At 31.3% G+C, this 14,374-nt stretch overlaps 1 protein-coding gene across 10 annotated transcripts in view; it reads left to right on the top strand.

Moving 5' to 3' along the window:
* Positions 1-14,374, top strand: part of ADAMTS6 (ADAM metallopeptidase with thrombospondin type 1 motif 6) — a 244,972-nt gene that overhangs the window by 174,445 nt on the left and 56,153 nt on the right. For all 10 annotated transcript variants that reach the window (XR_003046702.1, XR_003046701.1, XM_025047793.1 and 7 more), the window contains 4 exons: positions 3,241-3,343; positions 9,154-9,287; positions 10,842-10,965; positions 11,476-11,556. Coding sequence is in view for 8 of the 10 variants with exons in the window: in XM_025047793.1 (XP_024903561.1) it covers positions 3,241-3,343; positions 9,154-9,287; positions 10,842-10,965; positions 11,476-11,556 (442 nt within the window). In the remaining 2 variants the exon portion in view is untranslated. The remainder of the gene's footprint in view (positions 1-3,240; positions 3,344-9,153; positions 9,288-10,841; positions 10,966-11,475; positions 11,557-14,374) is intronic.

The raw sequence follows: 14,374 nt of genomic DNA, 5'->3' as shown, positions 1-14,374 counted from the left end.
AGGAAAATTCCACCACTCCATCCAGGAAGGAGTTAGTTTTATCAGAGTCCAGAGGTGAGAATCCAACAGCAGAAGCTGGAGCCATAGGATGAGATGGGAGTGGGAGCTTCTGTTGCCTAAAGCTGGAACCACAAAAAGATTCTATTTCTGCCTAAGATGCTGCCTGAGGTAGAGAGGAAATGAGAAAATTCTGTGGCTTCTCCTGCTAGTGTCTTCCATGGCCTGAACACAACCAGAAGTCAGCTGACACAGAAGCCTGGAAAAATGGAGTTTGCAGAGTTCTTTCCCCCGAAATGCAGAGCAGAGCAGGGAGAAGGTGAGGGACAAGTCTAAGGTTGCCTTAGACCCAAGACCAGCACAGCTGCTAATGGTTATTTCGAGAAAGCAAATGCCAGGTACAAAGCTAAACAGTTTACATGAATCCTCACCTATGAGGTAAATACTAGTATTATCCCCAGTTTACAGACGAGGCGTGGAAAGTTAAGTACATTGCTCAAGGCCATGAATTAAATAAACGAGAAAGTTAGAGTTGAATCCAGGTCTGTCTTACTCCAAAATTCTTACTTTGGGCCCTTTCATTCTATAAAAGAAAAAAAAAAGTAGCTTGGAGAAGATAAGAAACTTGCAGCTGGAAATGACAGCCCAAGTTACTCCTTTCAGGTTTTTGTATATCTTAGAGCACAAACCTTATGCTGTTATTGTAGCATTTAGAGAGTGTCCAGAGGAGTTGCCACTCCGATGAGGAAGGTGTCCTTGCAGCCTGAAACTAGTACTAAGCCACTTTTCTGTTTACTCTGTTGTAAAATGGGATTATTAATTGCAACTACCTCACGGGAGTGCTGAGAGAGATTAAAAAGATATTACATCTAAAGATCTCTGCATGGTGTGCCACAGAGTAGGTACTTACTAAATGCTTGACTAATGCAAAGTAACTGTTAACATTTCTGTTGTGTTTACCTTTGGAGTGATTATCACAGGAAAAGAGTAGATCAGAAATTTTATAAAGTGTTATTTAAGTGCTTCATTAAATAGTAATATCCTCCCATAGACCTTTTACTGCTACTTAGGGGAATCCTTACAAGATAGTTAAGAATGGGATTTTTGTTTGTGAGTGAATAGCCCTCACAACACCTTAGTTTGTTAATTCGGGGCTTTTTTATGTACCAGTGCTTTTCTATGAAATGTCATCTCCTCTTATGCTTCTATACAGTTTCTTTCTTTCATCTAGGATGGACTTTTCCCAACTATTCCCAACATATGACCTTTTCCTTCCTGTCTCCAAGGTTTTACTTGGCTTTATTAATAGTTTTTCCCCCTAGAAGTACTTTTCCTTTCTGAATCAGCTCAATTCCTATAATATTTTATAATGTTATAAGGAATAAGTATTTATAATATTTTTATTATAATACGCTCAAGAGTTTGTTCCCCAGGAAATATTTCCTTAACCACATGACACATTGATGTGTACGCTGCCTATAAGCAAGCTGTAGCGTGCCCTCTTAGACTTATTGCCTGAAACAATGCTATATTTCTGTTTGTGTCTTGTTTCTCCAACTAGATTGCAAGCCATGCTTGGATGAACTTTTAGGTGGTTGGTGCTTTACAGATACTTTAGGTTTATGTGAAAACTTGTAACTAGAGTCAAAAGCATTTGTATTTTTCAAAATTCATGATATTTCCTTAAAAGCTAGTCTTGCTGCATGACAAAGCTACTGACAAATTTAGTCCTGGTGTAAGATGCCCTGAAAATGGCTAGAAAGGGAAATATTAGCATACCATAAAACAAAACCCATCTTTCTATATGATGCCATATGTAGCCTTTGGTTAACAGTTACTTTACATTTTTAAAAAAGTAAGAAAAGCAATTCGACAAGCAGAATCATTAGGTTTGGCACTGCGGTGTCATATTTTAATGTGCAGAAAAATATTTTTAAATGCAGGGCTCAGAACAGAATGTAGACCTTCTACCCCTATTTTAAAGTCTAAGGCTTTGGACTTGATTTCATAGAAATTTGAACTACAGTATATAGGAAGTAATGATGACCGTGCAAATATTTGCGCATTGTGGTCTATTGTTTTTGCACTTGCTTCAAGGGACTGTTTGTGATATACTGTCCTCAGAAAGCTATATAAAGTAAATGTAGAGATCCAAGGGAAGGTCGTAAAAAGTCCTCACAATGATCTCTGAGAGTTTCTGTAACATACTCATCATCTATTCACAATTAAGAATTTTATTAATGATTTGTTCTGTTCTTCCATATTTAAGGGGGATTTTTCTTGGTCATAGTTTCAAAAGCAGTAGCTTTGTGTTTTAGGTGCTAAAGCAGCAGAACTCCAAAAGATAAGTCAAATTAGGTCATATTTCTTAAACACTATGAGATATCATACTTTTTATTCTCTGAACTTAAATATTGAATTTAGGATGGCCCTGTGGTATTATAAGCTAGACCTAGCTAGATTGGCAAGATTTTCCTCTAAAAAATTCAGATAGAAGAAACATTCCAAAATTTTAAAAACAAACAATTCTCTCTTCACTCTTTTCATATCCTTCTCTCGCCTCCACCCAACGCATGTACATGTTTTGAACCAAATTAGTACTTTATTTTCTGTGATGTTAAAGATTAAATGTAAATCTTCATAAGTCTAAATTCCTTGAATTTAAAGGTGTTTAAACTTGAGGCCTAAACTAGCATTTTGCCCAGTTCATTCCATGTCTTAAAATATGGTTTTTCTCAGGGCTAGACAGTAAACAGCTATAGTAGTAGAGATCCAAACCACAATTAATAGTGCTGAATGTCATGTTACAAACCTGCCTCTTGATTCCTTAAAATAAAGAGCTGGGAGTAGCTGTGGCAACTGGACCTGAAATACTGCTACCAAAAAAAGATTTTGTGTTTTAGTTTCTTCACCTAGTTTTTATGTGCATTTATAAAGAGATACCTGATGGATTGATTGTAAAGTGGACTAAGACATGCATCTGAGTTATATGGAAACTGTCTAACACTTAACTTTGTTTAAATGACTTCAGTTATTTCATTTTTGACTAAAATTACAATTCAGACACTGCAGTCTAAATACTGGTTGTAAAACAGTAAAGCAAATGCCAAAATTATAGCCGGAGAGTAAGGAAGGCAGTGAACTAATGTGATGGAGTTCAGGCAATTTTAATTTTAGGGACATTGTCCCTTGGTTTTGGAATTTTTCAACAATCGTACCATTTATGATTTTATTTCATTTTAGCCATGTCCTTTGGGGGCCCGAGATTTTCGAGAGAAACAGTGTGCAGACTTTGACAATATGCCTTTCCGTGGAAAGTATTATAACTGGAAACCCTATACTGGAGGTAATGTATAACCTGGCAGAGCATTCATCATGCTTGAGAGCTTTGAAAACATAAAAGAATATATAAATATGTACACACACATATTTCAACACATACTAGTAAAAATTAGTGCTTGCAAGTCAAAGCAGGACAGCTCTTACAGTATCACAAAGGTCTTATGTTTTAGTTTCCCTCTAATAAAGCTTATATTTTAGTACAAATAGCAAAAATCATTTTTAAAAACTTAATTCTGTACCAAGGTCCTGGAAAAGATATAAAATTAAATAATGTTTTTGAATTCTTGAGACTTCCTTGAGGTTTATGGGCATCATATTATAATCATTTATAATCATCGAATATTTGGAATTATCATCCTAAAAACAAATTTATAACAATATTAATCAACTCAAAAGAAGCCAGGAAAATCTATTCTTTCTTGGAGTAAAGCCAAAGATCTTTACATAGGTTTCTGTTTTCTTTTTTAGAATGTTATTTTTTGGAAAACAATTTTGGTCTTTAATTTGGGCATGCATCAAACATTAATTGTTTAGTAAGCACAAGAAGTTTTCTTACACTCTCAAAATATGAACTAAATTTTGGGAAAACTGAATGTACACTTAGAATTTTTGTTTGTTTTATGAACATCTTTGAAAATTTTTCAACATAGAACAATATTAAAAGAAGTTTACTATGACAACTGTTTACTCATCACAACAATTCTACCGTTAACATTTTAGTATGCTTTTTTTATTACGTGTCTAGTCATCTCTCTATCTACTCATTATTCTATTTTTTTTTTTTTTGGATGCATTTCAAATAAATAGTAATTGTTTCCTCTAAGTCCTTCATCATGTATAACATTAACCCCAGTTTAATATTTATTTACTTTTTTCTTTCGAGGTAAGATTATGTACAAAGAAATGCATAAAACTTAACTGTACATTCCCTGAGTTTTGACAAATGTATATATCTGTAAAACCCTATTGAAATATAGAACATTACCATTACCTCCCAAATTCTCATAGTCCTCATAGTCAATATGCCTCTACCTACTTCTTCCAAGAGGCAACTGCTATTCTGATATATTTTTTTTCCATAAATTAGTTTTGCCTGTTGCAGAAATTCATTTACATGAAATCATGTCATATTTACTCTTTTGTGCAAGCCTTCTTTAAGCCTAATATTTTTGAGACCCATCAACATTATTACATGTATAAGTGCTTCATTCCTTTTTATTGCTAAGCAGTATTCTCTTGTAATAACCAGTTTGTTTTTCCATTCTGCTTTGATGGACATCTGGGGTATTTCTAGTTTTCAACTGTTAGGAATAAACTGCTATGAATATTTGCATATAGGTCTTTATATGGGCATATGTTTTTATTTTTGGATAAATGCTTCGGGGTGGAATTGCTAGGCAATTGGGTAGATATGAGTTTAGCTTTAAAAGAAACTGCCAGATTTTTTTCCAAAGTCATTGTACCATATCACATTCCCACCAACAATGTTTGAGAGTTCTATTTGTTCCACATCCTTGCCAACATTTGGTATTTTCAGTCTTCTTCAAGTGGGTATATAGTAATGTCTAATGTAATTTTAATGTGCATTTCTGATTATTGATTATGCTCAGCATGTTTTCATGCACTTGTCGACCATTTATTTCTAAAGTGTTTCAACCCTTTTCCTATTTTTTAATTCATTGTCTTTTTATTCTCTAGTGGTGGTCATTTATCAAATAACTTTTATGAATATTTTCTCACAGTCTTTGGCTTTTCTGTTGCTTTTTAAATGGTATTTTAGATGAGTAAAGCATTTTAATTTTGATGAATTCTAATTTTTCAAGTTTTTATCTTATGGTTATTGTGTTCTATGTCCTATCTTAGAAATATTTGCCTAAATCAACTCAAGAAGATACTTTCTTGTATTTTCTTCTAACAGCCATGTTTTTGATTTTCACATTTAGATCCATGACCTAAAAATAATTTGGGGGTATGGTATATATTTGTAGTGTACTCATGGACTCTATTTTGTTTAATCAATTTATTTGTCAGCCTTAATTGCTGTAACTCTATAGTCTTGGACACAGGTAGTGTAAGTTTCTCCAACTCTGATCTTTTTTCCCAGAGTTCTTCAGATATTCTAAATGCTTTGCATTTCTATATAAATGTTAGGATTTATGGTTAATTTTTACAGAAAAATATGCTAGGTGTATGATTGATGTTATATTGAATAAAGGGAGAACCGATAAATTTAAACATTAAATTTTCTAATTCATGAACATGGTATATATCTCCATGTATTTGTTTTCTTTAATTTCTCTCAGCTATGTTTTGTAGTTTTAGATGTACCACTTTTGTTAAATCTATTCCTGAGTAATTTATGTGTTCTGACACTATCGTAAATAAAAGTTTAAAATTTTTTACTTTTAATTTTTAGCTCTAGTACATAAAGATAAAGTTGATTTTTGTATATTAACTTTGTATTCTATTATCGTTCTAAATTCCCTTATTAGTTCTAATCACTGTTTTGTAGATTACTTAGGATTTTCTTGGTAAATAGTTATGTTATTTGGAAGTAGAAACTATTTCAATCTTTACATCTTTTATTTTCTTTTCTTGCCTTAATGCACTGGTTTGGCCCTTTGGTACAATTTGTACATGTGTTGATTATTATGTGATTATGTGATCTTTCTTATTCTGTTAATATGGTGAATTACTTGATAGATTTTATAATGTCAAACAAACATTTTATTCCCAGGGTAAACCCCATGTAGTCATGATTTATTTTTTTTAAATTTTATTGTACTTAATTGCTAATATTTTATTAAGAATGTTTGCATCCGTACTAATAAGGAATGCTAATTTCTAAATTATATTTTTGTCATATCTTTGATGAGTTTTTGATATCAGAGTTGCTCTTACTTCCAGAAATAGAATCCTTATTTATTTTGAAAGGGTTTGTAGACTTGGTATTATTTATTCCTTAGAATAAATTTCACTAGTAAAATCACACAGGCTTGATATTTTATTTGTGAAAAAAATTATTTCATTACAGATTCAACTTCTTTAATAGATATAGAGCTATTCAGATATTTTTATTAGTTCAGATTTTGAATTTGTGTTTTCAAGTAATTTGTTAGCTTCATGTTATCTAATTCATTAATAGAAAATTGATCATAACATTATCTTATTATCCTGTTTAATATCTGTAGGATCTGTAGTGATGTGTTGTCTTTCACCTCTGATATTCATAATATGTGTTTTCTTTTTCTTCATCAATCTTACTGAAAATTACTTGAAATTGAGATTTATCAATTTTATTAGTCTTTCAAAGAATTAACTTTTGGCTTTAGTACTCTTCTCTATTACTATCATTTCTTCTTTCGTTAATTTTTATTTCCAAATATTTGATATTCTCTAGATTTTTTTGTTATTGATTTCCAATTCAATTCTATTATGGTCAGAGAATGCCCCATATGATTTAAATCTTTTTTAATTAATTGAGATTTGTTATGATACAGCTCGTTATCTATGTTGGTGAATGTTCTATGTATACTTGAAAAGGATGTGTTTTCTGCAATTGTTGAATCGTGTTCTATAGATATCAATGAAGTCTAATAGTGTTGTTCAAATCTTTCATGTTCTTTCTGATTATTTCTGCTCTAGTTCTGAGAGAAGTATGTTAAAATCTTCAACTATTACATGGCTTCGCTTCCTTTTTTTTTTAGTTTTTGTCTCATTTATTTTGAATCACTTCTATTAGGTGCTTATATATTTGGGATTGTTTTGTCTTACTGTATGAAGAGAAGAAGTAAGTGTCTGAAATAAATCACAGATTTAATTAGCATCTAGATAATTGCATACTGAATGAATTAATCCTCAATTCAAATAAGCTTTAACTAAAGGTAATTGATAATGTGACTTTCCATTAGAGAATAATCTTAAATCCCTTCTTGAAATAATAGCAATACCTCTTCTGAAAACTCGCCATAGCAGAGGAATCTGAACACATCTTCAGCAGTTAAAAATGAGGAAATTTATTCCTATTATTATCATGTAGTGTAGTGTGGGCCAAGGAATACAACCATAGCATTTCTATTTCTTGCCTACCAAATACTACCTTACATAATATTAAAATTGAGTAAATGAAAGACTCATGTTCTCTTTTTAAAACCTGATACATAAAAAGCAATATTAAATTCCAAAGCATTACAATAAAAAATGGAAAAAGAACTACATTGAGTAGTAATGAAAAAAATCTCAGTAATATTCATGGAAATTTAGAGCAATTTTATTTATGAGAATCTTACAAAAATAGATATAAATACTTTGGTTATCAGTTCAGAAAGAAATTATTCTATTTGTTACTCGTTATTTCTGTGCTCAGTACAGCAAAATGTACCATTAACCTAAACCTAATAATAATATTATAGTTTGTATAGAAATTCTATAGACTGTAGACAAAGAAAATGGAAGAAAACATGAACTTAGGCCCAAGGTTGTGAACTGGCAGTCCAGGAATCAATTTTCACTTCCATACATGTTTTAGCTTCCTCAGTATTTTTGAAAACTTTGAGTCGCCAAGAAGAGTTTATATTTTTAAAATGTGGTTTTCCTCTTACCTTGAAAAAACAGGATGTCAGACAATATTGGTCAATCTTCTTGTAAGACGACAATCAGCTGTAACAGTGATCTTTCCTTCAGTGGAATACTGTCTAACTTATCAATGTCTTCACTACTCACTTGGCTTCTCCTTTTACTTAACATACCTTCACTCTGCAGTAACTTTGTTTCTACCTTCACTGAGACCTAGGCATGTCATTTCATCTTTCTACCCTATTTTTTTTATTAGAAGTAGTCTTCTTTATTTCAAAGAGAAATTTTATCAGCATAATTAGAATGAGACCAAAGTGTTTTAAACTTCATGGGATAAAGATCTAACATAAAATATTCTTAAATCATATTTTTGATCAATACTTACATATTTATAAATAGCTTTTTCATGCACTATTTTGAATAAAATAAATTTATATTTATTGCAACTTTTCTAGTACACTATGAGGTTATGATATGTACTCTGCTCATCGTTTTAAATGGCTATTTATGCCTATTTTTCACGTCAACCTTAAAAAAAACAAATTTCAATGAATGACTAAATGAAAATGCTCGTTACTATATGCATTTATTCACAAAATAAAATTTGATGTTATTTTAACAATTTAATTTTAATGCTGTATGTAATATTTATCTTCAGTTATTAATCTCATAAGAATTATTCAAATTTAATGCTATGTAATTTTATCTTTGATTTGCTAATCTGGTAATAATATCTCCATGCTAAAGCCATGTTCATGGAATATGATATGTTTAAAACAGGTACAAATTTAGTTTTATTTTACAACTACCATATCCCTGCTTTTTGTACCAGCTTCAGTAACAAGTTACACATGTTGCAGGAATTCCTATTTGTAATATGAGGTTATTGTCTCAAGCCTCCTTAAACTTTATTTCCTTAATTCTTTTTTTAAAATAGTTCTTAATTCATTTATTTTTTTTCAACATTCAGTACCTCCACTGTGATCCCTTTTGACTGAAAATATATCAGAAATGCCTAAAAATTTAAACTTTAAAATTGCTTAGCGGGTCCTTCATCAGGTTACACAACCAATGAAAATAAACATGAACATTTAGCAAAGGAGGAAAGAAGCACACACATCGAGGTATATGGTCAGAGAGTGATGTCTGCATGAATTGTAAATTTGCTGTGGATAATATCGAATCACTGTTCCTTAAGAGAACCACTTCATTTATTTCTTTTCTACTATATTTGTCCAGGTGGGGTAAAACCTTGTGCACTAAACTGCTTGGCAGAAGGTTACAATTTCTACACTGAACGTGCTCCTGCGGTGATTGATGGGACTCAGTGCAATGCGGATTCACTGGATATCTGTATCAATGGAGAATGCAAGGTTGCTCAGATTATAAATGTCACTCCTTTTTGTTGGGGTTTTTGAGAGTTTTCTCTTTTTCTTTAGATAGTAGCACCTAATTAATATCATACTCAGTTATAATAAAGCTATGTTTGAAAGAAATTCATTTTCTAATAAGGATGACTATATATATTTAAAGGTAGAATGATCCATTAATATTCAAGTACCATGCAAATGTGATTTATTCTGGTGTTCTAGTTATATTTATAGTGGTTTCTTGAGCTACGAAAATATTTCGGACTTTAATTTCTGTTACTCAGATTCTGTTCCATTTACAAACAAGATGATAGAAAAAGAGGGGATGAGAATTCAGTTCTTATTCATATGGCTACCATATGTTCTCAATGGAAGATAATTTGATATATTTCATAGCATAATTTTCCTCAAAGTGTGAAAAAGCTATGTTTCTCATACTTTGTCTCCTTTTAAAACATTTACAATGGTTTTCATTATAGAGTTAGTCTTAACCTTATTAAAGAATTTACCCTGGAGAATTAGCCAGATTGGTTGGAAGTTGTGGGAGAAAATTCATGCTCTTTTTCTAGAGCTGTATGAGAATGTTATCATAATAAGAAAAGCCATGAAAACTACTATTCTCAATTTTTTCCTTGTTTTTCTTTTACTTATAAAGAGAAGCACAAAACCATGTCCCAGGAACTGAGAAAGAAGAGATAAAAACTGTCTGTTTTATTTAATCTCATAACTTCTTACAAAATTCTCTGTCTTCTGACTACTAGCTTTCAAATACATATGATACTCTTGTGTGGGTTGAGGAGGGTGGGGTGGGAGGGGGATGTGTGGGTGGATGTGTTTACCTGAGGAAGAGGTTTTTGTGACAGTATTAAAATTTTTTTAGATAACAATGACCGAGGTACAGGTTTTATTCAAATTACATGCCTGGTGTCAGTGTCTAAATATCAAATATATAAATTCAAGTGCCAAAATATATACCAAAATATATAAAAATCCACATTTCTATGATTAAATGTAAAATCAAAATGTAGAATTTAATGCTTACATCTTCTTTTTGTTTATGGGAGTTTTATTCGGCTAGTGGATACAGGTATTCGTTTTTAAAGATTTACCCAGATGTAAATTCTACAATTAATCCTTGACAATATAATTGGATATCCAAAAGAGCCAGTGGTTTAGAATAGACTATAATGCTTCTGTATCGTACCAAATGCCATTTTTCTTAGTTCTTACATTTCTTGATTTAGAGTATAAGTAAGAGTCCATTGCTAACAAATTATAATTTTTTAAGAATTGGAGCAAATAACTATAAATGAAGAAGAAATCTCGAATGGAAATATAGGCATACATTCCTGGGGAATTAGAATTTTTTTCTTTAAACTTATGTGTTGTGAAATGTTAACTAGAACTTACTGGAGAGTGAAGGTAAAAGTGGAAAAAGGAAAGTATTTCCTGTTCTGATTTCCTTTACTGGAAAAACAACTAAATAAACAAGTTATATTTGCTTGTTTAGTAAGATTTCCTCTTTTTGACACACTGAATATTCTTCTCTGTTTTCAGCATGTAGGTTGTGATAATATTTTGGGATCCGATGCTAGGGAAGATAGATGTCGAGTCTGTGGAGGGGATGGAAGCACGTGTGATGCCGTTGAAGGATTCTTCAATGATTCGTTGCCCAGAGGAGGTGAGCGTGTAAAGAAAACTCTTCTTCATATCTCTGGTGTGCTTGAAATAACCAAAGATTTGATTCCCCCTCCCTTATTTTTAAATTTCTTTAGTTAGGCAGACATTGTTTTTTCCCCAAATTGCTTTCATTCTTTTAAATATTAAATGTGGCTTCATGTAAGATGTTTTAAGTAAATATTATTCCCTTTCTACCTGACTTTATTTAGCCACATTTCTTTAAAATGGGAATTCCCACAGAGCCATGATTGAGGAGAAAAAAAGATATGAACTAATTTATACATGTTGAGGCTTTAATGCTATCTTGAAATAATTTTAGAGGAAAAGAAAAATACTAGAGATATTCATGAACCCAAAGGAGAATTTGCCCATATTTCATAATTTACAAAGTGAAAAGTCAAAGCCTAGATGGAAGGATAAGGAAACTGTTGTTACCAAGTGGTGACTAAATACTCCTTTTCTGGCTGAGGCTGCAGAATCTACTTATTACTGGCTATCTTCTATGTTCCAGGCTACATGGAAGTCGTACAGATACCAAGAGGCTCTGTTCATATTGAAGTCAGAGAAGTGGCCATGTCAAAGAACTACATTGGTAAGTAGCATATCTTGCTAGATTTTAAAAATTTACAAGGAGGGGCAGCACAGTATCATGAAGGGAAAGACATACTGCTTTGGGGTGAACACTTCCATGTCAAAATGAAGTAAGTTCCAAGTTTTATAGGACCACATGTACAAACTAAAAAGAGTTAGTGTTTTATAGCTTACTCTTCACTGGGTTGATTATTTGATTTTTAAATTCAATTTTATAGGGGTACAATTTACATATAATAAAAATAAATTAATTTTAAGTGAACATTTCAAAGAGTATTATCATTTACATGTATGTATATGTACCACAACCAAGAATTAGAACATTGCTGTGATTCTAAAACATTCTCTTATTTGCCTTTTCAGTCAAATCCTCCAGCCTTATCCTCAGACCAACAATAATCTCTTGTCTGACTTATGTTTTTAATTTTTTTTGTCTGGAATTTCACAAAATGGAACAATACAGTATACACTCTTACATCTGGCTTTTTTTCATTCAGCATGTTTTTGAGATTCATCTATATTGCTGAGTATATCTGAAGATCACTCCTTTTTATTATTAAATAATATCCTAACATGTGGATATATCATAATTTGTTTCTCCATTCACTTATTGATTGATATTCAGGTCATTTTCAGGTTTTGACCATTATGAATGAAGCTTCTTTGAACACTTATAGACAAGCTTTGTATAGACATATATTTTCATTTCTCCTGGATAAAAGCCTAGGCTAGGTTATATGATAAGTATATATTTAATTTTATAAGAAATTACTAAACTCTTTTTCAAAGTGGTTGTATAATTTATATTCCCACCAGAAATGTAAAAGAGTTCCAGTTGCTCTACATCCTTGTCAGAATTGTCAGTCTTTCTAATTTTACCTATACTGATATCTTTTTTGTGTGGTGAAATACGAAGTATCTAAACAAATATTTTGCCTATTTAAAAAATGTTTATCAAATGATAAGTTCTTTATGTATTCTATACAAGTCTTTGTTCAGATATATGTTTTAGAAATACTTTCTCCCAGTCAGTGGTTTACTTCTTATTCTTAATTGTGTCTTTTAATTTTCATGAAATATAATTTATTAAATTTTTTATGGTTTATGCTTTCATGTCCTACCTTAGAAATTTTGCCTACTCCAAGGCTGCAAATATTGTCTTCGATGTTTCCTCAAGAAATTATACTTTTAGCTTTTATGTTTAGATATATGGTCCATTTGAGTTTTCATAGAAGGTGTGAAGTAAGGGTTGAGGTTTAATTTTTTTATATAGATATTCAATTACTATAACAACATTTGTCAAAAAGACTATTATTTCCCCCATTTTTTTACCTTGATATTTTTGTTAGAGATTGATTGAACATGAATGTATGGATCTATTTCTTTTCCCTCCCGTTGATATATGTCTATCCTTAAGCCAAAACCACATCATATTGATTAATAGAGCTTTCCAGTAGATCTTGAAAATAGGAAGCATTAGGTCCTCAAATTATTTGTTTCAAGATTATTTTTACTTTTTTAGGTACTTTACATCACTAAACACATTTTAGAATCTATTCAATATCTAACAAAAGAGATTATGTGGACTCTATAGATAAATTTTTGGAGAATCAACATCTTAAAAATATTATCTTCAATACAGGAAAAGATTTACCTGTATATTTAATTTAAATATTTACATTTGTTCACCAATGTTTATTTTTCAGTGTACAGGTCTTGCCCACGTTTTTCTTATTACTAAATATTTTATGCTTTTGATGTTATTATAAATGGTATTGATATTTTAATTTTATTTTTCAATTGTTTGTTGTTATTATAGAGCAATGCAATTGATTTCTTTTGATATTGACTTCGTGTCCTGTGACTTGGTTATTCTCACAGCAGTTCTAATCGTTATTTTGTAGATCTTTTAAACATAGGCTATCATGTCATTCTTGTCTATATTTCCAATCTTTAAGCCTATTATTTCTTTTTTCTTGCCTTATAATAGTGGTCAGGACCTTCAGTATAATGTTGAATAGAAGCGAGGACATTGGACATTCTTTCATTGTTCCCCTTACTGATCTTAAGGGGAAATTGTTCAGGGGTTTTTTTTACCATTAAATATAATTTTGCTAGAAGATTTATGTAGATACCTTTCCACATATTGAGAAAGTTCCATTCTATTTCTAGTTTACTGAGAGTTTTCTTCGTGAATGAGTGTTGAAGTTTTCTGAGTCTATTGCATGATTATGTGTTATTTTTTTTCTCTTTTACCCTGTTAATATAGTAAATACATTGATTGATTCATCTGGCATTTTTGGGATAAACAGCACTTTGTTATTAAGAATGTATTAGCATTCTTACATATTGCTCAACTGATTTTATGAAGAATATTTGCATCTTTGTTCACAGGTGATATTGGGCTGTAGCTCTTTCTTATGTCTCTCTTGATTTTGACGCGAGGATAAACCTGGCCTCATAAAATGAGTTGGGAAGTGTTCCTTTCTCCTCTACTTTCTGAAAGAGTCTGGATAAAATTGATATTATTTCTTAATGTTTGATAGAATTCAATTGTTAAGCTATCTTGGCCGGAGTTTTCTTTGTGGGAAGTTTTTAATGAAAAATTCAATTCCTGTAATAGCTATAAAGTTGTTGAATTTATTGGCATAAAGTTCTGCATAATATTCACTTATTATCTTTTTAATGTCTGTAGGGTCTGTAGCGATGGCTCTCTTTCACTCTTCACATTGGTAATTTGTGTTTTTTCCCTCTTGATCGTTTATTGAAGGGTTTATTAATTTTATTTTTTTAGAAAAATAATTTGTTGGTTTAAATAA

The sequence above is a fragment of the Pteropus alecto genome, unplaced genomic scaffold, assembly GCF_000325575.1.
Source record: "Pteropus alecto unplaced genomic scaffold, ASM32557v1 scaffold20, whole genome shotgun sequence".
NCBI lineage: Eukaryota > Metazoa > Chordata > Mammalia > Chiroptera > Pteropodidae > Pteropus > Pteropus alecto.
Note: the sequence above shows the minus strand (reverse complement) of the source record. Positions and strands in the feature narration are given on the sequence as shown.